This window comes from Hyperolius riggenbachi, chromosome 4 (assembly GCF_040937935.1).
Source record: "Hyperolius riggenbachi isolate aHypRig1 chromosome 4, aHypRig1.pri, whole genome shotgun sequence".
NCBI classification, from domain to species: domain Eukaryota; kingdom Metazoa; phylum Chordata; class Amphibia; order Anura; family Hyperoliidae; genus Hyperolius; species Hyperolius riggenbachi.
The window spans coordinates 188,401,605-188,426,736 of NC_090649.1; the positions used below are offsets into that span (position 1 = coordinate 188,401,605).

At 40.9% G+C, this 25,132-nt stretch overlaps 1 protein-coding gene across 5 annotated transcripts in view; it reads right to left on the reverse strand.

The window, feature by feature from the left end:
• The window catches only part of MCF2L2 (MCF.2 cell line derived transforming sequence-like 2), a 448,572-nt gene that overhangs the window by 370,169 nt on the left and 53,271 nt on the right, over positions 1-25,132 (reverse strand). For all 5 annotated transcript variants that reach the window (XM_068281097.1, XM_068281096.1, XM_068281100.1 and 2 more), the window contains exons 2-3: positions 16,575-16,658; positions 4,362-4,476 (exon numbers count right to left, since the gene is read on the reverse strand). In XM_068281097.1, the coding sequence (XP_068137198.1) occupies positions 4,362-4,476; positions 16,575-16,658 (199 nt within the window). The remainder of the gene's footprint in view (positions 1-4,361; positions 4,477-16,574; positions 16,659-25,132) is intronic.

Consider the following 25,132-nt stretch of genomic DNA (forward strand, 5'->3'; position numbering starts at 1 on the left):
CCTCTAAAGAGACGTTACTATTGTTTGTTGCTGGCTAGACAGAATACAGCATGTTTTAACCGTTTTATTCGCAGGACCAGTCCGTCAGTAAATCGGGTCCACTGGCCCATACCAGTGGTGGTGGCAGATACCCTGGAATCGTGTGTAGGTTGTAATTACCCATATCTCACAGGCTCCCTTCTGGTTTGTCTGCGGTTTGTCCCAACGGTTCCTGCGCATTGACTGCGACCAGAGTTCGCACGATCCGTGCGCTGGCACCGTTTGGAAGGCCATTTGCGGTCTGACCACCAGGGCTCCTGTGACAGGTGGTGCATTGCAAGGCTGCAAGCCAGGTTACAGAGTGGTCATTACACCGCACTGCACCACTGTAATCGTAGCCTAAGCTGTATAGCCAGACTGTATAGAGAAGGATATAGATGGTATGCTCAGTATACATTATAGTTATAGTTATACATTATGTAGGTAGAAAAAAACAAAGTCTTGTAAAAGTAATACCTTTTAATGGCTAACTGATAAAGTTAAATAATGCAAGCTTTCTGGGATCTAGTCCCCTTCTTCTTATACATGAAACTGCATAATTCAGTTCTGAAGTGTGAAAGCTACACACTCTGCAGCTTCATGCCTTCCTGTATTTTGCTGCTGTTCTATAAAACCAGATTGATGAAACTGGCAACAATAACTAAAAATTGATCTGTCAAGAAATATCCACAGAACATTTAATGCAACTGTAGGGCAGATTTATAGGAATGCTTTAAAAATGGTGCATGTAAAGGATTTTATATTGTTTGTATTACATCCATAACTTAATTACAGAAAGGTGTACTCTATAATTCAAACCCAATAACATCCATTCAGGCCATAGACCTGTGTGCCCTTTCCCACTCTCTTAAAGGAACACTATTAATTAACATGTTTTTTTTTCACTTGAGATACGAAATGTTTGGGAAGTGCTGCTAAGTACTGGTGTATACATTTGAATTCTTATATCTTTGTTTACTGTTATCTAATTCCTTTCACACTCTTCTCATGGCAGTCTGCTCTAATCTGATGGCAGAGTGAGCCATGGAAATGAGAGCAGAGGAAATGTACAGTGATGTGAAAAACTATTTGCCCCCTTCCTGATTTCTTATTCTTTTGCATGTTTGTCACACTTAAATGTTTCTGCTCATCAAAAACCGTTAACTATTAGTCAAAGATAACATAATTGAACAAAAAATGCAGTTTTAAATGATGGTTTTTATTATTTAGTGAGAAAAAAAACTCCAAATCTACATGGCCCTGTGTGAAAAAGTGATTGCCCCCCTTGTTAAAAAATAACTTAACTGTGGTTTATCACACCTGAGTTCAATTTCTGTAGTCACCCCCAGGCCTGATTACTGCCGCACCTGTTTCAATCAAGAAATCACTTAAATAGGAGCTTTCTGACACAGAGAAGTAGACCAAAAGCACATCAAAAGCTAGACATCAAGCCAAGATCCAAAGAAATTCAGGAACAAATGAGAACAAAAGTAATTGAGATCTATCAGTCTGGTAAAGGTTATAAAGCCATTTCTAAAGCTTTGGGACTCCAGCGAACCACAGTGAGAGCCATTATCCACAAATGGCAAAAACATAGAACAGTGATGAACCTTCCCAGGAGTGGCCGGCCGACCAAAATTACCCCAAGAGTGCAGAGAAAACTCATCCGAGAGGCCACAAAAGACCTCAGGACAACATCTAAAAAACTGCAGGCCTCACTTGCCTCAATTAAGGTCAGTGTTCACGACTCCACCATAAGAAAGAGACTGGGCAAAAACGGCCTGCATGGCAGATATCCAAGGCGCAAACCATTTTTAAGCAAAAAGAACATGAAGGCTCATCTCAATTTTGCTAAAAAAAAATCTCAATGATTGCCAAGACTTTTGGGAAAATACCTTGTGGACCGACGAGACAAAAGTTGAACTTTTTGGAAGGTGCGTGTCCCGTTACGTCTGGCGTAGAAGTAACACAGCATTTCAGCAAAAGAACATCATGCCAACAGTAAAATATGGTAGTGGTAGTGTGATGGTCTGGGGTTGTTTTGCTGCTTCAGGACCTGGAAGGCTTGCTGTGATAGATGGAACCATGAATTCTACTGTCTACCAAAAAATCCTGAAGGAGAATGTCCGGCCATCTGTACATCAACTCAAGCTGAAGCGATCTTGGGTGCTGCAGCAGGAAAATGACCCAAAACACACCAGCAAATTCACTCTGAATGGCTGAAGAGAAACAAAATGAAGACTTTGGAGTGGCCTAGTCAAAGTCCTGACCTGAATCCTATTGAGATGTTGTGGCATGACCTTAAAAAGGCAGTTCATGCTAGAAAACCCTCAAATAAAGCAGAATTACAACAATTCTGCAAAGATGAGTGGGCCAAAATTCCTCCAGAGCGCTGTAAAAGACTCGTTGCAAGTTATCGCAAACGCTTGATTGCAGCTATTGCTGCTAAGGGTGGCCCAACCAGTTATTAGGTTCAGGGGGCAATTTCTTTTTCACACAGGGCCATGTAGGTTTTGAGTTTTTTTTCTCACTAAATAATAAAAACCATCATTTAAAACTGCATTTTGTGTTCAATGATGTTATCTTTGACTAATAGTTAACGGTTTTTGATGAGCAGAAACATTTAAGTGTGACAAACATGCAAAAGAATAAGAAATCAGGAAGGGGGCAAATCGTTTTTCACATCACTGTAACTTATGTGCAACATAAACATTTGTAATTGTGTGTGCGAAACCTGACACCTAACAGGCTTTTAATACAACTCTGCTTCAATATTACACTGTTCTTAGCTTGTCAGACTGCAGAGATTCACACCTCTGCAAATGAGACATTCCAAACGTAGGTAAAATCTACACACAATGAATTAAAGCTTTTGCTTCTAAAAATTTAACATGAAAAGTAGGAAAATGCTTACACAGCTAGACATTATTTGTACATTGTTATTTTAGAACACTTGGGCCCATATGCAATTCACTTTTTCTCCATAGTTTTCTCCTAGGTGAGATTTTTAAACTTGTCAATAAAATGCATTTTAAGCCACCAGAAAGCAAGAAAATGCTCAAAATAATTTTGATAGCACTTATTCACCTACTTTATGGTACTTTTTTTTAGATGAAAAGTGCTGGAAAGTTATTTAAAATTGAAGATGATAAATTATCTCCTAGGAGAAATCTCAGGTGAAAAAGAGAATTGCATATGGCCCTTGGTTTGATAGTGTTCCTTTAACTCCAATTTTTTTCTATCAATCTCTTAAAAATTTCAGCCTTCTGATTTCCTGAATTCGGAGTGTACTATCATTGATTCTTTTTTGAAAATACTGCTTCTCTGGCTGTTGTGCTGATCCTCTGGCTCAAATACATTTTGCATCAATGACTCAGAATTAGTATGTACATCAGGTGTTTTGCCTTCACTCCCTGACTCCATTGGCAGCATGCTTATTTCCTAACTGTGACTTAAACACTATTGAAACTTGACAGCTAGGCAACTGGTATTTGTTAATAAATTGTCAAGATAATAACTGCAAATATACCTCAAAATTGCAGGTTCCCTTTAAGATTTTGGGGTTAGAGTCAGGTGAAAGGTTGACATTCAAGGTTTTTTCCCTCACAATGATACATGGCCTACTGATCTGCTTACTGTTCATGTGTAATACATTTGCATCCATCATTAGCATAGCCTATTGTTACAATCAACTATTTTATTAAAAGAACTGCATATCTGGTTTGTGATCACAGGCATCATTTTACTCACACCCATCTTGGTATACAAATACAGTTTAGTCTTTCTGTTAAATTTAGATATTCTGGGTGCCTCTCATAGCGAAACATTCGTCATGGTCACACATAAATATGTTTGGAAAATGTGATGTCACCCAAGGAAGGGTTGGCCTACAGAAGTGACCAAGTTTAATGTGTTTCCATAATGAGCATTTCAATGCAGTCACAAAAGATAATGATGGATAATAATGAACAGCAAACAGACAAAGGAGATTCCTGGCTACAGATTCAAAGCAAGGTTGACAGCCAAGGCTGATTTTCTTATGAAATGTTATCTTACAAGAATCTGGTAGGTTAAGTGTTGCTTAATTTAGCAGTTTCTGCAGGTATCAAATTAATTTAAGCACTTACTCATTGCTGTAACTCGGTTTAAGTCATTGTTTTGTACAGGCTATCAGGTTCTTCAGGAAATCTTACAGAAGAAAGAGACCTTCATAAACACAAAGCAAGGGAAGTTGCACTATAGACGGGGCAAGTCACTCATGTGATTTCTTCTCACTCGTAGTAGCCAATGAAACATCACATTTTCATAATAGGGAATGACAGCTGATTCTGTGATACACTCACCTGGGTATGCTTGTTAAATAGGTGACAACATTCAGGAAATCGTCATCAGGAATCTCAGTGAAACTTGGATATTCAGGAAATGTTATTATGGGCGCTCCATCCTTCCCTCTTCCCCCTGAAAGGAAAAACAAATGATTAACTAAAGCCATCCTAATTTCACATCATACAGAATGCAAACTTTATGCATGATATGGTGGCTTGAATATTACTGTACTTACACCTGAGCAAGTACATATATCTAAGTGCGCAAAAATAACTTTGAATCTCTGTTCATTAAGGCAATATACTTGTTTTAATTATATCAGCTCTACTTTACAACACAAACATGTCACTATTAGGCTGCCTGCACACTGCAAATCCGTTTTCCGATTCCGTTTCCGATTTTCAATTCCGATTTTCCCTGAATACATTCAACAGAAAAACGGATCAAAAAATGCAGCATGCAGTAAATATTAAAAATCGGAATCGGATGTAAAAACCGATTAAAAAGCGGAATCGGAATCAGAATCGCATGCGGTGTGCAGGGAGCCTTACTGTTTACATTACAAAACTACTTCAGCAGTATCTTATATTCCAGGGGAAAGCCCATGAGGAAGCTGATTTAACAAATCCGGTAGGGCTGGCAGGATAATGGCAGAGGAGCAGTGGTGTTTGCTATTAGTTTTATTTGTCATTCGGTCCCACAACAAAGATATCGCATGTGAGTTTTTGTTTTTTACGGTACAATTCTCATTTTTTTTACATTACAGCATATTTGGTATGCACTAAGATGCATATTTATCCTTGGTTTTTTATATGATGCAATATATAGGAGGTCTGATGGTCCATACATGAAAGTTTGATTAATGTCACTGAGGATCTGTCAATGATTGCAAACAAACCTGTTGGGTATTGAGTTACTGTGATTTAGAGGCTTGAGACCTTATAACCTGGGTCTGACAGGTCTTCAGTAAGCGTCTCTTCGCTTTTATGGTGATCAGTGGCGGTGGATTACTTTTATAAGCGTGTGTACTTACAGTCTATTTGAGGACTGGACTTTGGCAGCAACAGCGTGCTTTTCTCTTTGCTTTATTTAAAAATAACTTGTTTGCCACAATGGGGCTGATTCACAAAGACTTTCTGTTGAATTATCTCACCTTACTTATTAACTCACAATTTATCTCTCCTTATATGACTTAACTCATGATGTATCGCTCCTTATCTAACTTAACTCATGATTTATCTCTCCCTAAGTGACTAAACTCATGGTCTATCGCTCCTTATTTGACATAACTCATAAATTATCTTTCCTTATCTGTTTATCTCATGAATTATGTATCTTAATTTGTTTATCTCTTGCATTAGCTCTCCTTTCAGTTAAGGTGAAAAATAAGTAAGCTTTGTAAATCAACACCAATATGACGGAAATAGCTATTGCACTCTAATCAGATCAATACAATATAAAATAAAGTAGCTGCTTTACTTGTAGTGAGTATTATTATCCATAATCACAGTGGTCACTGTACTATTTAAAACCACTTCTGTTCATATTAGTATTTTTAAACAAAATGAAATAAAATATTAGTAGCAGTAGACCATTGTACTGTGGTAGTGGTCAGTTATGTAAAAAACACAAAGGCCTATATGCAATTCACTTCTTTATTCTGAGTTTTCTCCTAGGTGATATTTTCACACTTTAAAATAAAATACATTTCAAACAACCAGCAAGCAAACAAATACTCTAAATCATTTTTACAGCGATTTTTCACCTACTTTTTGTTACTTTTTGTCATTGCAAAGTGCTAATAAGTTATTTTAAATTGAAGATGAAAAAATATCTCCTGGGAGAAAAAGTTAATTGCTTATGGGCCTTTGGTGATCATTTTTCATCTTCTCTTTTCACAATTTAAAAAAGTACCAAAAGTAGTAGTAAAAGTACTATCAAAATGATTTTGAGTATTTTCTTACTTGCTGGGGGTTTAAAAGGTATTTTATTGACATGGGCCCATATGCAATTAACTTTTTCTCCTGAGTTTTCTCCTAGTTGATATTTCACAACTTGTCAATTTTGACAGTACTTTCTCATCTACTTTTTGGTACTTTTTCAATTGTAAAGTGCTGAAAGGTCATTTTTAAAAGGAGCTGAAAAATTATCTCCTACTTGAAAACTGAAGAGAAAAAACGAATTGCATATGGGCCATTGGCCCATATGCAATTCACTTTTTCTCCTGAGTTTTCTCCTGGGTGATAATTTTAAACTTATCAATAAAAAGCCTTTTAACCACTTCACCACTGAGGGGTTTTACCCCCTGACCACCAGAGCAATTTTCACCTTTCAGCGCTCCTTCCATTCATTCGTCTATAACTTTATTATTACTTATCCCAATGAAATGAACTATATCTTGTTTTTTTTGCCACCAATTAGGCTTTCTTTAGGTGGGACATTATGCCAAGAATTATTTTATTCTAAATGTGTTTTAATGGGGAAATAGGAAAAAATGTGGGCAAAAATTATTATTTTTCAGTTTTCGGCCATTATAGTTTTTAAATAAAGCATGCTACTGTAATTAAAACCCATGAAATGTATTAACCCATTTGTCCCGGTTATAAAACCATTTAAATTATGTCCCTATCACAATGTTTGGCGACAATATTTTATTTGGAAATAAAGGTGCATTTTTTTCAGTTTTGCATCCATCCCTAATTACAAGCCCGCAGTTTATAAAGTAACAGTGTTATACCCTCTTGACATAAATATTTAAAAAGTTCAGTCCCTAAGGTAACTATTTATGTTTTTTTTTATTGTATTTTTTTTTTTTTTAATTACAAAAAAAAAAAAAAAAAAATTGGGGAGTGTGGGAGGTAATGAGTTAATTTATTGTGTAAATGTAATGTTTGTATATGTAAAATGCTTTTAGGGTGTAGTTTACTATTTGGCCACAAGATGGCCACAGAGTGTTTGTTTACATGCGACCTGTAAGCGTCCGGAAGGACGCTTACAGGAAGCAGTAGGAGGCTGGGAGACGCACAATGATCTCGCTATTTCTGAAAGAAGCAGCAGATCATTGCGGGGGCTAGATCAACGAACGGGAATGGATTTTCCCGTTCATTGATCTCCGGGCGAGCGGGCGGTGGCGTGCACGAGCGGCGGGTGCGCGCACACGAGCGGCGGGAGCGCGGACAGCGGCGGTAGCGCGGAAGGTACGGATTTCTCCGTCCCTGGTTTTTTAGGAGGGAAAAAAGGGGCGGAGAAATTCGTACCGCTGGGGGTAAAGTGGTTAAGCCACCAGAAAGCAAGAAAATCCTCAAAATAATTTATAGTACTTTTTCACCTACTTTTTGGTACTTTTTAAATTGAAAAGTGCTGGGAAGTTATTTTAAATGGAAGATGAAAAATTATCTCCTAGGAGAAAACTCAGGTGCAAAAGTGAATTGCATATGGACCCTTGTCAATAAAATACCTTTTAAACCACTGGCAAGCAAGAAAATACTCAAAATTATGTTTAACGAGAACCCGAGGTGGGGTTCTAAGAATGATATCCGTACACAGAGGCTGGGTCTGCCTATACAGCCCAGCCTCTGTTGCTATGTAGTGTCCCCCCAGGCCCCCCCTGCGCTCTGCTATGCCCCCATAAATCACAGCTGCGCTGTCGACACGCAGCATGTCGCAGAGGGCTGTGTTTACCTATGTAGTGTCACTCTCGCCGCTCCCCCCGCATCCTGCATAGCTCCGGTCCCCGCCCGCGTCCCTTCCCTCCAATCAGCAGGGAGGGAAGGGATGCAGGCGGGGATCGGAGCTATGCAGGAGGCGGGGGGAGCGGCGAGAGTGACACTACATAGGTAAACACAGCTCACGGTGTGTCGACAGCACGGCTGTGATTTATGGGGGCATAGCAAAGCGCAGGGGGGGGGGGGGGCGGGGGGACACTACATAGCAACAGAGGCTGGGCTGTACAGGCAGACCGAGCCTCTGTGTGCGGATATCATTCTTAGAACCCCACCTCGGGTTCTCTTTAAGGTACACTGTCTGTCACCTACTTTTAGGTACTTTTTTTAATTGTAAAGTGTTGAAAAGTTATGTTAAAAAGAAGTTGCAAAATTAAACCTCGGAGAAAAAGTAAATTGCAAATGGCCCAGTTTTCAATCATAAACCATTTATTGGCAAACTTAAAAGAAAAAGAGTAAGCTTTCACCCAATAAGACTTCTTCATACTCTATTCTTGTAGGCTGACAACATGTTAGAAAACACAGCTTATTAGAAAGGTTAGCCAATAAATGAAATCATCTTGATTTAAAACTTCCTCAAATACAATACTGAGACTTCCTAAACATGACAAATGCAATGGTATGATTAAATAGTGTTTTGTTTTTTGTTTAGAAGTTATACAGTATCATCTCTGAGGTTTAGCTAAGTATTATGTCCACAGTTTCATCACACCATTTAAAATATATTTGTAAAGTTCAATACAGGTACTAAATGCTCAACATATACAGTAGCTACTGATAAGGCGATACTGCCATCTACTGGCTACAAAAGTACAAATGCATGATTGAATGATGATTCAGCTGTTACAAAATCCCTGACTATTCTTGCAACTTTCTCAGCCTCAGCACAATTTCATTTAGTGTGAGTTTCATTTTACAGACAACAAATTGAATTTGCAAATGTAAAATACTTAAAGAGGAACTCCAGTGAACATTTTTTACTGTTGGCAGGTGATGTAGCTGCTGCATGGTCTTTGGCAGTTGGAAACAGCTGTAAACAGCTATTTCCCACAATGCAGCAAGGTTCACAGACAGGAAACTGCCAAGAGTATGTACTTTTCTTTTTTCTTCGGAAGGGTTTCACCACAATATCAGTCATACAGCGCCCACTGATGGTCTGTTTGTGAAAAGGAATAGATTTCTCATGTAAAAAGGGGTATCAGCTACTGATTGGGATAAAGTTCAATTCTTGTTCGGAGTTTCTCTTTAAATTACTATCAATAGTACAAATGAAGGAGATTTTGAATATTTCTTCCTCCACTATTTGAAACACTGGACAGGTTTCCACCGTTTCCTTGAAAATAAGGACCCCAAAAATAGAACCTAGCATGATGTTTCAGGATTTTTGAAGATGTTCAAAATATAAGCCCTACACCAAAAATAAGCCCTACCTACCTACAAAACATAAGCCCTAGTTACAGTTCATAAACAAGTCAATTTAACCTCTTGAGCCCCAGAGATTTTATACACCCCTAGTGACCAGGCCATTGTTTACAATTCGAGAATTCCTGAAATGTAAGGATTTATTGCTTGGTCATTCAACTTAGCATCCAAATGAATTTTATTTCCTTTTCTTCTCACATAGGGCCATATGCAATTCAGTTTTTCACCTGAATTTTCTCCTAGGTGATATTTTGAAACTTGTCAATAAAATGCGTTTTAAACCCCTAACAAGCAAAAAAATACTCAAACTAATTTTGATAGTACCTTTTCTCCTACTTTTTGGTACTTTTTCCTTTGCAAATTGCTGAAAACGTATTCAAAATTGAAGATGAAAAGTTATCCTAGGAGAAAAGTCAGGTGAAAAAGTGAATTGCATATGGCCCCTAGAGCTTTCTTTTGGTGGTATTTGATTGCTGCTGCTATTTTTAGTTTTTTATTATTATTATTTTAATTAAAAAAGACTGAAATAAAAACAAAAAAACAAAAACAAACATATAGATAAGCTAATTGGCTTCCCCCTAAACTGTACATACATAGACATATTCCTATGGTAGGGATTAGATTGTGAGCCCTCCGAGGGACAGTTAAGTGACAAGGCTATACTCTGTACAGCACTGCATAAGATGTCAGCACTATATAAATACTTAAAGAGAACCCGAGGTGTGTTTAAAGAATGTTATCTGCATACAGAGGCTGGATCTGCCTGTACAGCCCAGCCTCTGTTGCTATCCCAAACCCCACTAAGGTCCCCCTGCACTCTGCAATCCCTCATAAATCACAGCCATGCTGTGAGGCTGTGTTTACATCTGTAGTGTCAGTCTCAGCTGCTCCCCCGCCTCCTGCATAGCTCAGGTCCCTGCCCCCGTCCCTTCCCTCCAATCAGCAGGGAGGGAAGGGATGCAGGCGGGGACTGGAGTTCTGCAGGAGGCAGGGAGAGCAGCAGACTGACACTATAGAGATAAACACAGCCAGCTCTGACAAGCTGTTTCTCAGCAGCGTGGCTGTGATTTATGAGGGATTGCAGAGTGCAGGGGGACCTTAGGGGGGTTTGGGATAGCAACAGAGGCTGGGCTGTATAGGCAGATCCAGCCTCTGTATGCAGATAATATTCTTCAAACCCACCTCGGGTTCTCTTTAAATTGTTAATCACTAAAAACAGCCTGCTAGTGCTGATCATTGGCCAGCAGGCTGTTTGCTGGGGCACGCTATGCACACTGGCGAGAGCTCGTGCCCACCCGCCAAATCTTGTTTCTCTTGAGATGACCCATGTATGCGTCGCCAAGGAACAAGAGAGCCGCGGTCCCGCTGCCATTCAGCATTAGGTGGCCGGGAAGCGATTAAATAGTGTCCAGGCATCTACAGTATACAAGTGAAAACATAAAATCAAATGAGAAAAGAATGCAGTATGGCAGATAGACCCTTCACCAAGGAAAGCCGATAACCCCAAAAGAATCACATTCAAAAGACACCACAAGACCCAAAACAATAAGGGTTGGCAAGCTCTGGACTCTCTGTAACGTGCAACGTGTGTGGGGGGGGCAAGGTTGCCAAACATACCTTTAAATACTGACACATCTAAGTTATGCAGGTTCTGGAGCTACTTACACATAATTAGTACCTAAACTGCAGCTACATAGCCACAAAACCTGTATGATTTATACGTGTCAGTAATTAAAGGGATGAGTTGGCAACACTGGTGGGGGGGGGGAGGAGTCAGTGCGTCTTATGTTCTGAATGTGCGGCAAGAGTGCAGAGCCCCCAGCAGAAACTTACCTATCCGGTGTGTGTCCGAGTCCCCTATCTCCAGCCGCGATCATATAGTGATTCCGTGTGCATCATGCGCTGTCTTCTGTCCCTCTAACTGTGTGACTTAGTGCCGCATGGGGTCACTCCTAACGTGAGGCCAAAACGAGTACCGATCCCAGGAACCAGTCCGGCATGCTCAACCTCATGCACAGCGTACTGCACTGTGGGTGTAAACAAGGTGGCGAGAGAGGCAGACGCAATAAGAAGGCTAGATCAGTGTGCTTGTGGAGCGCTCAAGCTCCAGTCTCTGTAATACTGATCAGCTGATGAGCATGCAGTGGCAGTAAGAGAGACCGCTAGAGAGGCAGATGCAGTGAGAAGACTAAATCACCATGCTTGAGGATGCTCCATCTCTGGTTTCTGTAACACTGATCAGCTGATGAGCATGCAGAGACATTGGTATGCAAAGAAGAACATTTCCAAAGACTTCCCATTCCAAACCATGCAGGTAGCTGGTACAGGCAGAGGTTTTGTAGGGCACATGGCTGATCAGGGGCATTGCTTGTACTTCAAGGGCTGTAATTTCTTCAGGCAGCAGATTCGCATGTCTACACTGAGCGTCTATACTGAGCAGGAGTCCGGTTAAGATCCAAGTAATCCAGGTGAAGGATGAGAGCCCAGGGATTGGGGTAAGGTGCTTGAGTTCTGACATGCACACTGCCTTCATTTGCTTTCCTCTCTGTATTCTTTCTGTGTTGTCACAGGTTACATTTACAGATGTGACAAATTTAAATTTCTCTTCTCTATTGCATTGAGCATGAGTTTGCATTTTTGTTACTTGCTTGATCACTAATATCATTCATTGCATCTACCATGAATCAAAAACAATTGTGTGAGCTGAACTCCAGTGGAAACAGCATGCCAGGATACAGGGATAGTAAGCCTATTCCAGGTTTTAAGATAGCGACAGCTTGGGGGGAAAGCTGCTCCTGGACTATAGATGCAGCAGGTTTAGTATATTTTCCCCTGGTTTTTGCTCTCTAAACCTCGATGCATCTTATATTCCGAAAAATGCAGTACTTGAAAATACCAATTATTCCGTTTTTAAATAAAACACAAAGTAAATTTTTTCTGTTAATTGAATGCAAAATGATTCAGTACATGATCTCAATGCCGTCATTTTGCTTTCATGATCTGTTGTTTTATTACTGTTTACTTATAATTTAGTCTGAGCGGATGAATCCACCAAAACCAGGATTTGCAGGAAATCCAACTTACTTTATGCAATGGGTTTCTTTGGACCAGTTTTTAGCTTACTTACTAAATGCTCTTTGCTTACCTCTACTCTCTGCAACAAACCTAACTACCTGCTCTGGCGAAAATTTCAAAGGCCTAGGTCAGTGATGGCTAAGCTTGGCACTCCAGCTGTGACAAAACTACAAATCCCATCATGCCTCTGCCCCCGAAGTTATGCTTAGAGTGTCAGAGTATTGCAATGCCTCATGGGAGTGATGGGACTTGTAGTTCCACCACAGCTGGAGTGCCAAGGTTAGCAATCACTGGCCTAGGTGATCCTTAGGTCTGTTGCTACTGTTGCTGTGTTTATCACATGGTAAGACATTATGCTTAAAGGAAAAATCCCCTCAAAGAGTCCAGTCAGTATTAGAAAACAAGAAAAAAAAAAAAGAAAAAAAACCTGCACTACGCATGTTACATGGCCAGAGTTAGGACACCTATGATTACATCTGTGCAGTGTAGGTGACAACGCAAGGGAATGCATTCATTTGCAAACTAAGACCCCGCCTTTTAACTTAGCTGTAGGGATAACAGTAGTGCCAGGATGAGTGAATATGTAAATGCATTTGTTTGAACATTTGCATGTGCGTGTGCAAAGGATTAATTGTTTTTTGCTATTTTTCTGACCACACCGCCTTTAGCACTTTCCTTTCCTTACCCATTTTTAGATCACAGGTAGTCCCCGGTTAACGAACAAGATAGGGACTATAGGTTTGTTCTTAACCTTCTTAACCTGAATCTGTTCTTAAGTCGGAACATTGTGCATCTATGTCCCCTGTACCTCCTCTGTGCCCCCTGTGCCTCCAGTGTCCCCCTCTGTATCACCTCTGCCCTCTGTACCACGGACGCCATCTTACTCAAAGCTGTCAGACCCAGACCTCAGTCACATGACCTGCACACCAGCGGCCCCTGGCAGATGATTCACTAGCCGCCCATACACTCAATGGTGGGCACTAACACAGACACAGGGGGAGGACAGAACAACTCAAGCATTATATTATAAAGGATATTGCTGTGTATTGGTATGCAACTCTGCCCTCCCAGAGATGTTTAGCCTAGGCATGATGTCACTCAGCCCTCTACCCCAGAGCACTCTGAGAGATAAAGTGACATCACTGCTCACTACACAAAATGGAACAAAAAATCTCTCAGTGATGTCGGCACCATTCATAAAATTGAGAATGTAGATCTGGATGAGGTAAGATTTTACAATGGACAAACTTTGACTAAATAATTTCTAAATGAATAAAAAATAAAGAAAAAAATAAGCAATTTTATTAATTAAGTTACTTTAAGTAAAGTTTATCTTTAAAGGAAACCTGTAATGGTTAAAAAGAAAAAGAAGAGTTTCACTTACCTGGGGCTTCTGCCAGCCCCCTGCAGCCACCCTGTGCCTGCGCCTGTACTCAACAATCCTCTGGTCCCCCACAATGGCTCAGTTTTGCTTTCTTCAGTTGCCAGAACTACACCTGCGCAGTCGTGGCCACACACGTCCTCGTTCACGCTCCTGTGCAGTATGAGAATATCTCTACTGTAGCTGTGCAGGATGCTCCCAGTGACGCAGGCACATTAGTCGTCGACTTGTAAGTCGGCAAAAGTGATGCGTGGCAGGGGACCGGAGGATCATTGAGTACCAGCGCGGGCACAGGGTGGCTGCAGGGGGCTGTCCGAGGCCCTAGGTAAGTAAAACTTTTTTTTTTTGACAGGTTTTTCACAGGTTTCCTTTAAGCATTTTTATATAGTATGTTTGATCACTATACAGTGGGTTGCAAAAGTATTAGGCCCCCTTGAAGTTTTCCACATTTTGTCACATTACTGCCACAAACATGCAACAATTTTATTGGAATTCCACGTGAAAGACCAATACAAAGTGGTGTACATGTGAGAAGTGGATCAAAAATCATACATCATTCCAAACATTTTTTACAAATAAATAACTGCAAAGTGGGGTCTGCGTAATTATTCGGCCCCCTGAGTCAATACTTTGTAGAACCACCTTTTGCTGCAATTACAGCTGCCAGTTTTTTAGGGTATGTCTCTACCAGCTTTGCACATCTAGAGACTGAAATCCTTGCCCATTCTTCTTTGCAAAACACCTCCAGCTCAGTCAGATTAAATGGACAGCGTTTGTGAACAGCAGTTTTCAAATCTTGCCACAGATTCTCGATTGGATTTAGATCTGGACTTTGACTGGGCCATTCTAACACATAGATATGTTTTGTTTTAAACCATTCCATTGTTGCCCTGGCTTTATGTTTAGGGTCATTGTCCTGCTGGAAGGTGAACCTCCGCCCCAGTCTCAAGTCTTTTGCAGTCTCCAAGAGGTTTTCTTCCAAGTTTGCCCTGTATTTGGCTCCATCCATCTTCCCATCAACTCTGACAAGCTTCCCTGTCCCTGCTGAAGAGATGCACCCCCCGAGCATGATGCTGCCACCACCATATTTGACAATGGGGATGGTGTGTTCAGAGTGATGTGCAGTGTTCGTTTTCTGCCACACATAGCGTTTTGCCTTTTGGCCAAAAAGTTCCATTTTGGTCTCATCTGACCAGAGCACCTTCTTCCACATGGTTGCTGTGTCCCCCACATGGCTTGTGGCAAACTGCAAATGGGACTTCTTATGCTTTCTGTTAACAATGCCTTTTTTCCATAAAGGCCAATTTTGTTCAGTGCATGACTAATAGTTGTCCTATGGACAGAGTCTCCCACCTGAGCTGTAGATCTCTGCAGCTCGTCCAGAGTCACCATGGGCCTCTTGACTGCATTTCTGATCAGCGCTCTCCTTGTTCAGCCTGTGAGTTTAGGTGGATGGCCTTGTCTTGGTAGGTTTACAGTTGTGCCATACTCCTTCCATTTCTGAATGATCGCTTGAACAGTGCTCCGTGGGATGTTCAAGGCTTTGGAAATCTTTTTGTAGCCTAAGCCTGCTTTAAATTTCTCAATAACCTGACCCTGACCTTTCTTGTGTGTTCTTTGGACTTCATGGTGTTGTTGCTCCCAATATTCTCTTAGACAACCCCTGAGGCCCTCACAGAGCACCTGTATTTGTACTGACATTAGATCACACACAGGTGCACTCTAATTAGTCATTAGCACTCATCAGGCAATGTCTATAGGCAACTGACTGCACTCAGATCAAAGGGGGCCGAATAATTATGCACACACCACTTTGCAGTTATTTATTTGCAAAAAATGTTTGGAATCATGTATGATTTTCGTTCCACTTCTCATGTGTACACCACTTTGTGTTGGTCTTTCATGTGGAATTCCATTAAAATTGATTAATGTTTGTGGCAGTAATATGACAAAATGTGGAAAACGTCAAGGGGGCCGAATACTTTTGCAACCCACTGTAGTGTCTGTATCAAAATGGATGTGAGCTTATTTGGCCAATAAAAAATCTGATGAAATAATATCTATTTTAAAATGTGTATTATTATTATTATTATTATTATTCATAGCCTGAACTGGCACTGGTGGATCACATTTGGCCTTCTTACCACCAGATAAGAGCTGCAGTGCATTACTAACCAATTACTGGAACAGCCAAATATGCAACCTGACACATCACTGAAGCAGGGCTATGCATCAATGCATTTGTTCCGTTGTTATACAAACCCATCCATTATTAAACAATATACAGAACAATTTTGTGCCCAGGTGACACCAAAATAAAACAGTAATATTGTGTAATGTTGAGAAGATTTCCAAATATGTTGCTACGTTCACAGTGGGAATTGTGTTGCGTTTCCTTTAAAAACAGGAACACAATGGAAAAGTCACACTGCACATTATACCACTGTTGCATCACATACAGTGAAGCATACAGTTGCATCGGGATGCTGCGCTCAGTCAGATCACACTGCTCTGTGACCATCGCTAAGGTTTTGCAATGCAATGCGTCCATTATGTCACATTACAACGGCCCACTGAAAACACAGCCTCAGTCAACATACAGAGTTTCAAATGGCTGATAAACATATTACCTGGCAAGGTAGCAAACTGCCTGTGAAGCTGCTCCATGATGTCCACAGCCAGCAGTGGTCTGATTTCTTGCTGCATAATTTCATCTGTGGAGTTGAAAACAGATCACAGATTAGTGAAACTTGACAAAGAAACGATTGAGAAAACAGAAGCAAACTTTTGAGAAGTGTTCTTGTGAATTCCCCTATTTTACCAGTAAACAAGTTTCTTGCTAAACGTACGTGCTGCACTTTTCAGGGTCTATTTCCCTTCATTACGCTAATAACATGCATCTTGTGCTCACCCAGTGCTGAGTGACAATAAGTGACCTCAGCTAGAACTATGGCATTCCTTTTTAATATTAGCTGGATGTTACATTCTCTCTTTGTTCTGTGCTTAGCACTGAGTCTGGCTAGCCTCAATACAGTACTTACACAGCACTGTGACCAGGCTGTGCCCCCGAGCACCCTATGGAAGCCAGGCTTGGCTCAGCACTGAATGGCTTTGCTGTGTAGCAGATGCCTGTATGAGACACCGACACTTACACTGCAGTCTCTGTCACACGCTGTGCTCACTGAACATTCTCCTCTGTTTTGGTTCACAGTTTTATTCTTTCATGCTTAAGTTTTGGGAATCATTCTGCTACAGGCAAACTGAAGAAAAGAACAAGTAAATCGAAAGACTATTGCTTGCTGCATTGTAAAATTCTAGTTGTGAAGATTAGCATCAGGCTCTTCTGTTAAAATAAAGTCTCCTAAGTGAATGCCTGAGACCATAATTGCATTACTGTGGAAAAAATGTAATGGCTGGATCAGCTGAATGACACAGAAAATGACGTGGATTTTCCTTTACTCGAATGACTGCTTCGTCAAGCTGCTTTGCCTTCCTGTAAGTACAAAATAAATCTGGACTGAATTATACTACAAATTATATGAAGGCCACAAACAATCACAGGAGGCCGCAACTACAGGTTGGAGCAGTGTTGGCTCCTCAGCTGGGCTGGGAGTTTACATGTTTCAAGGCTGATGCTGGCTCACAGGAGCTGGCCAGTCACAGGCTGAACACCACCTCAGCAGACAGATTATGTGTTCTGCACATGCTCCCCATGGAACTTTAAACCACCTGTTCTGTCTGGGAGTCGAAGAGGAAGTCTCATATTCCCCATTTCATTAGCCATAATGTCAAATATATGAAAAATCTAAGGTAGAAAGTGACACATCTCAATAATGGCCACAGGTATGTAGAACTGGGAGCTTTACTTAAAGTGAACCAGAGATGAAGCACTCTCATGTATTTTACCATATATATCAGTGGGAACATTAGAGCAAACACCTACCCTGTTCTCTGTTACATTCTTCACTGCTCAGCTTGCTTCTTATCAGCCCTGATAAAATTCCCGACTGAGCATTCAGTCTGGCTTTGCTATAATGACTCAGCTATAATGATTCCTGAGCAGAGCCACAAGGAGGCAGGCTTAGGCTTGAAAAGACACCAGAATACACAGACTCAGCTATAACGATTCTGCAGAAAAACCGACAGCTTCTTATCAGTGATGCGGTCTATCAGAGTAAAAAAAAAAGTTTTCCATTCTTGTTCCTGGAAGTGAGATCGATCACTCCCAGGACTTTTTGACTGTGGCCATCTTGTGGTCAAATAGTAAAACTAAACCCACATCCATTTTTGATTAAATGAATGCATTATTTTACATTTAAAAGTTTCCCTCCCACACCAAAAATTACCCAAATAAAATTTTTTATTAAAAAAAATTAAAAAATTACAATTACAATAATAATAATAATAATAATAATAAAAAACATGAATAGTTACCTAAGGGTCTGAACTTTTTAAATATGCATGTCAAAGGAGTATATTAATATATTTTTTAAAATTATAGGCTTGTAAATAGTGATGGACGCAAATTGAAAAAATGCACCTTTTGTTTCCTAATAAAATATTGGCGCCATACATTGTGATAGGGACATAATTAAATGGTGTAATAAGCGGGACAAATGGGCAAATAAAACACATGGGTTTTAATTACGGTAGCATGTATTAATTTCAAACTATAATGGACAAAAACTGAGAAATAATGATTTTTTTCCATTTCTTTATTAATATTCCTGTTAAAATTGATTTAGAATAAAATAATTCTTAGCTAAATGTACCACCCAAAGAAAGCCTAATTGGTGGCGGAAAAAACAAGATATAGATCAATTTATTGTGATGAGTAGTGATAAAGTTATTGGCAAATAAATGGGAGGTGAAAGTTGCTCAGATGCAAAAAATGAACAACCCTGTGGGCTGAAGTGGTTAAAAAATGCACAGAAAGCTCTTATGGTCAGAAAAGCTCTCGGAAAGTGCTCATAGTGTGTACAGCCTTCAACAGAGAATTCATGTTAATCAATGGCCTAGTTCACACTTAATACATTTTCCGTGCCCAGAAAAAGAAACTGACATCCTGCAGGATAATTCTGCACATTTGGTCAGTTTTCTCTATCAATTACATTTGCTGCTCCAGCATACAAACATACATGGTGTGCAGAAAATGCATGCAGAAAAACGTGCGCAGAAAACTGAAAGACAAGTGTGTCCCCTGCCTAAACCATAACAGCAGAGCTGCCAGGGAGCAGGATATACTGTACATGTGCTCCTGGACTGGATCCATAGGCTGGATGGCTGGGTGATGTGTCCATGCACCGGAGATGAAATGAGGGAGCCCTTCACCGAATCACAGTATCACTTATTACATAATGGAATTCTGCACAGTTCCTTATAACATGTACTACACCATATGTGCCAGTGGGCAGGGAGGCATTTACCTCTTCAGGCTGCTCAGTCTTCTCATTTACTGATACATCACTTTGTAAAAAAAAGGTACCCGACATTGATATAGAGCATCTCTTTCACAAAGTGCATCCATCACAAATCCCTTGGTTTCCAAGGGTCCTGCCAGGGGCGTAATAATAGACCCTGCAAGGGAGGCAGCCGCGGGGGGCCCAGAAGCTGCAGGGGGCCCTAAGGGGGAAGAAGTTTCTTTTCCCTGACAACTAAGGGCACAGAGAGAAAAAAACTTTCTGCTCTCTGCGCAATTGTTCTAATGACTGCATCTGCTCAGCCACTGATAAGGAGTCATACAAATTTTTGCAGACAAAGATCTGTAGACAGTCCCTATTCAGTGTGCAGCAGGGTCTCATGTACAGCACCCAGCCCCCATTCTCTCCACCCCATCCCCAAGTGCTGTGTACTGTAGTGATGCTGTAGTCGTCTGCAGAGCCAGTTCTGCTCCATCACGGACGGAGACCTCATTCACACCTGAAATTGAAAACGCGAATGCAAGCGTTTTGCGTTTTTGTATGATTCTTTTTCCCCCTCCCAGCACCTAACTGCGCGCTGCGTTTCTGGTAAAATCGCTTTTTTAAGAACTTTTCCAGAGCGGTTGTGTAATTCACTCTCTGACGCAAGTCAGGAAGTGAACTCTTGACCCGGAAAATAATAAATGCAATGTATTTGCTCTGTTGGTTTTCAGTATGTGTTTTCTGCACACGATGGGCTTGATTCACTAAACCATGATAACTCAAATATCACACCTTATCAAAGATATTTTTACAACTCAAAAGGGGCAAGCAGCATATCTATTAGCTTAATAGCCATATCAATTAAATATAGATAGTCAGGGGAAAGGTCAACGACCTCAAACGATTCATAAGACACAACAACCAGAAAAAGGACCACCTGACATCATTATTAGTTCATTAGAGCAAAAAAGGAAAAATCCAGGATATAATTGGATGCATCCAATTATATCCTGGATTATATCCTGGATTTTTCCTTTTTTGCTCTAATGAACTAATAATGATGTCAGGTGGTCCTTTTTCTGGCTGTTGTGTCTTACCTTATCAAAGATATCACACCTTATCAAAGTTAACATACCTAATCAGAGTAGCATAGCGAGCGATACGAACATATGCCTGCTAATTGGCAATGGCACTCGTCCTGCCCTGAGCCCCTGCGGGTTCGTAGTGCTTGCTATCGGCGTGTTATCTTTGATAAGGTGTGATATATTTGATAAGGTGTGATATTTGAGTTATTACGGTTTAGTGAACCAAGCCCCTTGTGTGTCTGTATGTGAGAAAACATGCACATTTATCACAGAAGCTAATGTAAAATGCCTGCAGTGCTTCACTGCTGTCTGTTTTTATCTGCATGGGGAACACACATTCATGTGTGCACCGGCTGACTGAATAACATTGATTCTCAGTTTACCTGTGCAGAAAGCGAGGGTGGGGGGGAGGGGACCCCATCCAAAGTTTTGCAGGGGGCCCAGTGATTTCAAGTTATGCCCCTGGGTCCTGCTAAGGTTCTTTCCCCTCCTCTTCTTATACAAAAGTCCCCCAAGATACCCTGTCCTTTTTAGATAATGAAGGGGTGGCATCATGCAACAAATGCTTTAGAACCAGAACTGAAAAGAGACCATTCATGCCAACTGAGACAACCATTCCTACACAGGGGAGAGTACAAACATGAATGAATGCCAAGCACATACAATTTGTATGGACTAGTATCAAAACTTCATTGTCACAACCTGAAGGTGCCCTCCATGCTTTTTGGTCACTCTTTTTTTCCTGCATTTTTAAGTATTTTTTAATTAATTTTGTTTTTGTTTTTCTAATTTCTATATCCATAATAGTTTTAATATTCACATCAGTACAAACTAGTTAGAATGTATTTTCTCATGTTAAAATGAAGAAAAATGTATACCTATGTAATGCCCACTTTGACTTTCAGCATAAATATGGTTAATAAATATGGGTTCCAACCAGAAATCAATTATGTCCTGTAACGCCTAATATAATTTTCTGGCCATGTGGAAGCCAGATAACCAATTACGGTAGATTGAATTACCATATAACCATTTAGATTAAAGGACATGAGAAAGATGTATGCAGTTGGTTATATACTGGCGAGGGTCTGAATTGTAGGCACCCTCATTGTTCTTCTACTAATCTGAGCAAATTGTCTGTACTCTCGCTCTGAGCAAAAGGACGGTTGCAAGGGACTGGTAACAGCGCCAGGTAAGTTAAACTGTTTTTTTTTGCTTTGCGTTTCCTTTAAATAACCTTTGTCTTAATACTTTAGCGCAGCCACCTTCTTCTGAACATCTCACAGTCTTGTAACCTCAGATTGACCTACACAGCAATTCCTCAGTATTTGAAGCAACTGCCCTGCTGTGTTACCATTCCTCAAAGATTTGGGATTAAAACGTGAGGTATGAACATATTCCCAGCTGTAGATTTGCTTGATCTGCTCATGGCAAGGGACAGAGGGGAATCTCTCATCAGCTTTTGATACAGCTGATCATGAAATCATGCTCAAAATATTGCAGGAATTCTGTGGCATCAGTGGCTTAGTCCTCTAGAGGTTTAGATGGTTCCTGGCTGACAGAACATAGAGAGTATCCCTAGGATCTGTCATGTCCAACCATGTCATGTACCTCTAAAATTTGGAGTGCCACAAGGCTCAGTCCTATCCCCTCTGCTTTTTGAAATCTACATGCTACCACTTGGTTACAATTATCCAAAAACAGGGCCTGACTTGTCACTGCTGTGCTTATGACACCCACCTATACTTGTCATTCAAACCTGGTGGAAGAGACCTACTCCAAAAAGAAATTCTTGCTTTTCTGACCTACAAGAGTGGATGAAAGACAACTGGCTTAAACTGAATGCTGACAAAACTGAGGTCCTTGTTGTCCAAGGCCAACACTTGGCATCAAAACAGCTCTATTCTAAATAAAAACCAATCAGGATAGGCAATTCAGACATAAATAGCTTTGACCTTGTGCGCAGCCTTGGTGTGCTAATTGATGGGGAATTGAGTTTAGAAACCAAACCTCAGCTGTAGTCAAATACTGTATTCCTACTTTTATCTGAAGAACATTGCAAAAATTAAATATCTAATTCCCCCAGTTTCTTCCAACCCTAGTTCACACCTTCATCATATCACAGCTGGGATACTACAATGCCCTCTATGCAGGCCTCCCAAACAAGGACCTGTACCAACTGCAATTAGTACAGAATGCTGCTGCCAGATTGCTAACAAACCAGCCTTGCCACTGTCACATTACACCAATTCTTCACTCATTGCACTGGTTACCTGTAAAATGGAAAATACTCTTCAAGATTGGACTGTTGACATTTAAATCCCTACACAATTTGGGTCATATATACATGAAGGACTTGCTGAAACTGCACCACACCTCTCACAACCTCAGGTTAGCAGGATCAATTTGGTCATTCCCAGAGAGCACCTCAAAACCTTTGGAGCCAGAGCTTTCTGTCATGCTATCCCTACCCTTTGGGATCCCCTACCACAAACAATAAAGACAGCCCCATCCCTGGAGTTATTCAAATCCAGGCCGAAAAGCCATTTGTTTAGCCTGGCATTTGCGGACTTGTAGAATTCTTCCTCTGTACCAAAATTTACCAATCAGCCATTTACTGGTCTGAGCTATGCGAGAGAGCTATGGGAGAAAAACGCTCTTCAAGTGTTCATATGTCTTAATCCTCAGTGCTTAGTAGTACACAGGGGATCTGCAGTAACTCACATATATAAAAGTAGCACAGAATTGGCCATAGACACCTAATACATCTCAGTACATAAATATTCCTTTATTAAACAAAACACCACTGCGGGTATACACCTTTACCGACACAAGTCACAGACAAAAGTTAAAACCTATTTCTGCGCAGAAACTGGAACAATTAAAACCGAGGAACCAACCCACACTTTCCCTAGATCAATACTCTAGGCTTGTGTGCATGGAGTCTGTCAATGACTAAATGCTCCATGCGCCCAAGCCCAGTCCGCCCGCACATACATACCACCTCACACCATGCATCCGGCAGCTGCCTCCCCCTATTAGGGATGAGTCCTATGAATTTTGGCAACAGTTAATAAGCAAGCGTTAGTGAAGCGACAGGGGTGCAAGCAATAGTGCTATTTGGTGGAGTAGTGTCATCCAGACATCATTCTCCCAGTAATTTATCTTATACATGCATTGTAATTCTATACTTGCAATGAATCCAGGATGTAGTACATCTCAGGTCGGCTTTGCTGTATTGTCTCCCCTCCTCAGTTGTCTGCAATCACATCAGCTTCGGCAGCGCTTTTAAACTCATGTCTCCCCTTAGGAGGATTTTACTCCAGCTTGTCATAGCGTCCATGGAGTGCATGGGGGGATAGAGTGCCATTTGTACCCATCCACACGCTCAGGCAGGTTAGATAGGCAGGGCATACACTTCCACCAACCTTGGTATAGAGTGGTTACTGAGCGCTGACTCTCTGTGTCGATATTCATGCTAGTAAGTCCATTTCCGCATGCTGTGCGCTTGGACCTGCCATGTAGTAACCTTGCCTGGCCAGATTAGGATGCGGCTAGTACACGCCGTCTATCTTGTAGCAGTGCGGGTGGTGCGGGCAGCGGGGACGCGGATTCCGCGTGGTGCGGCGATAGGCTCCTCCCACCCTGCAGTAACTCACACAGTGCTCAGACAGTGAAAAAGTGACCATCACCCCGGGAACAAAGTAACAGATCCAATGGTCACTGATACTTACAGCAGGATATCCATCTATTCACTTTCAAATATATAAAAAACAAGTACTCACATCAGGGCCCTTCCAACATGGACCCTTCAGATAAAAGACCAGCATATAGTATGTTAAACACATAAATCCACCTACACAATTTCCAGACAATGCCCAATCTCCAGTTCCTGACTGGTTTCAGCCTTGCGCCGTCGTCAGAGGAAAATGTTCCTATCGTAACTTTAAAATCTATTTTTTCAAAAACTGCAATTTCTTTCTTTCTTTTTTTTTTAAATGTCCTCCTTGTTCCTGTTATACTCCTTAACATATCTGACAAATTTGGTGATTGTAGCATGTATGGGGGCTTTAGCTTTACTACTAAAAACTACAGTGGGTTGCAAAAGTATTCGGCCCCCATGAAGTTTTCCACATTTTGTCATATTACTGCCACAAACATGCATCAATTTTATTGGAATTCCACATGAAAGACCAACTCAAAGTGGTGTACACATGAGAAGTGGAATGAAAATCATACATGATTCCAAACAGTCAGTTGCCTATAGACATTGCCTGATGAGTGCTAATGACTAAATAGAGTGCACCTGTGTGTAATCTAATGTCAGTACAAATACAGCTGCTCTGTGAGGGCCTCAGAGCGAGGTTGTCTAAAAGGATATTGGGAGCAACAACACCGTGAAGTCCAAAGAACACACAAGATAGGTCAGGGATCAAGTTATTGAGAAATTTAAAGCAGGCTTAGGCTACAAAAAGATTTCCAAAGCCTTGAACATCCCACGGAGCACTGTTCAAGCGATCATTCAGAAATGGAAGGAGTATGGCACAACTGTAAACCTACCAAGACAAGGCCATCCACCTAAACTCACAGGCTGAACAAGGAGAGCGCTGATCAGAAATGCAGTCAAGAGGCCCATGGTGACTCTGGACGAGCTGCAGAGATCTACAGCTCAGGTGGGAGACTCTGTCCATAGGACAACTA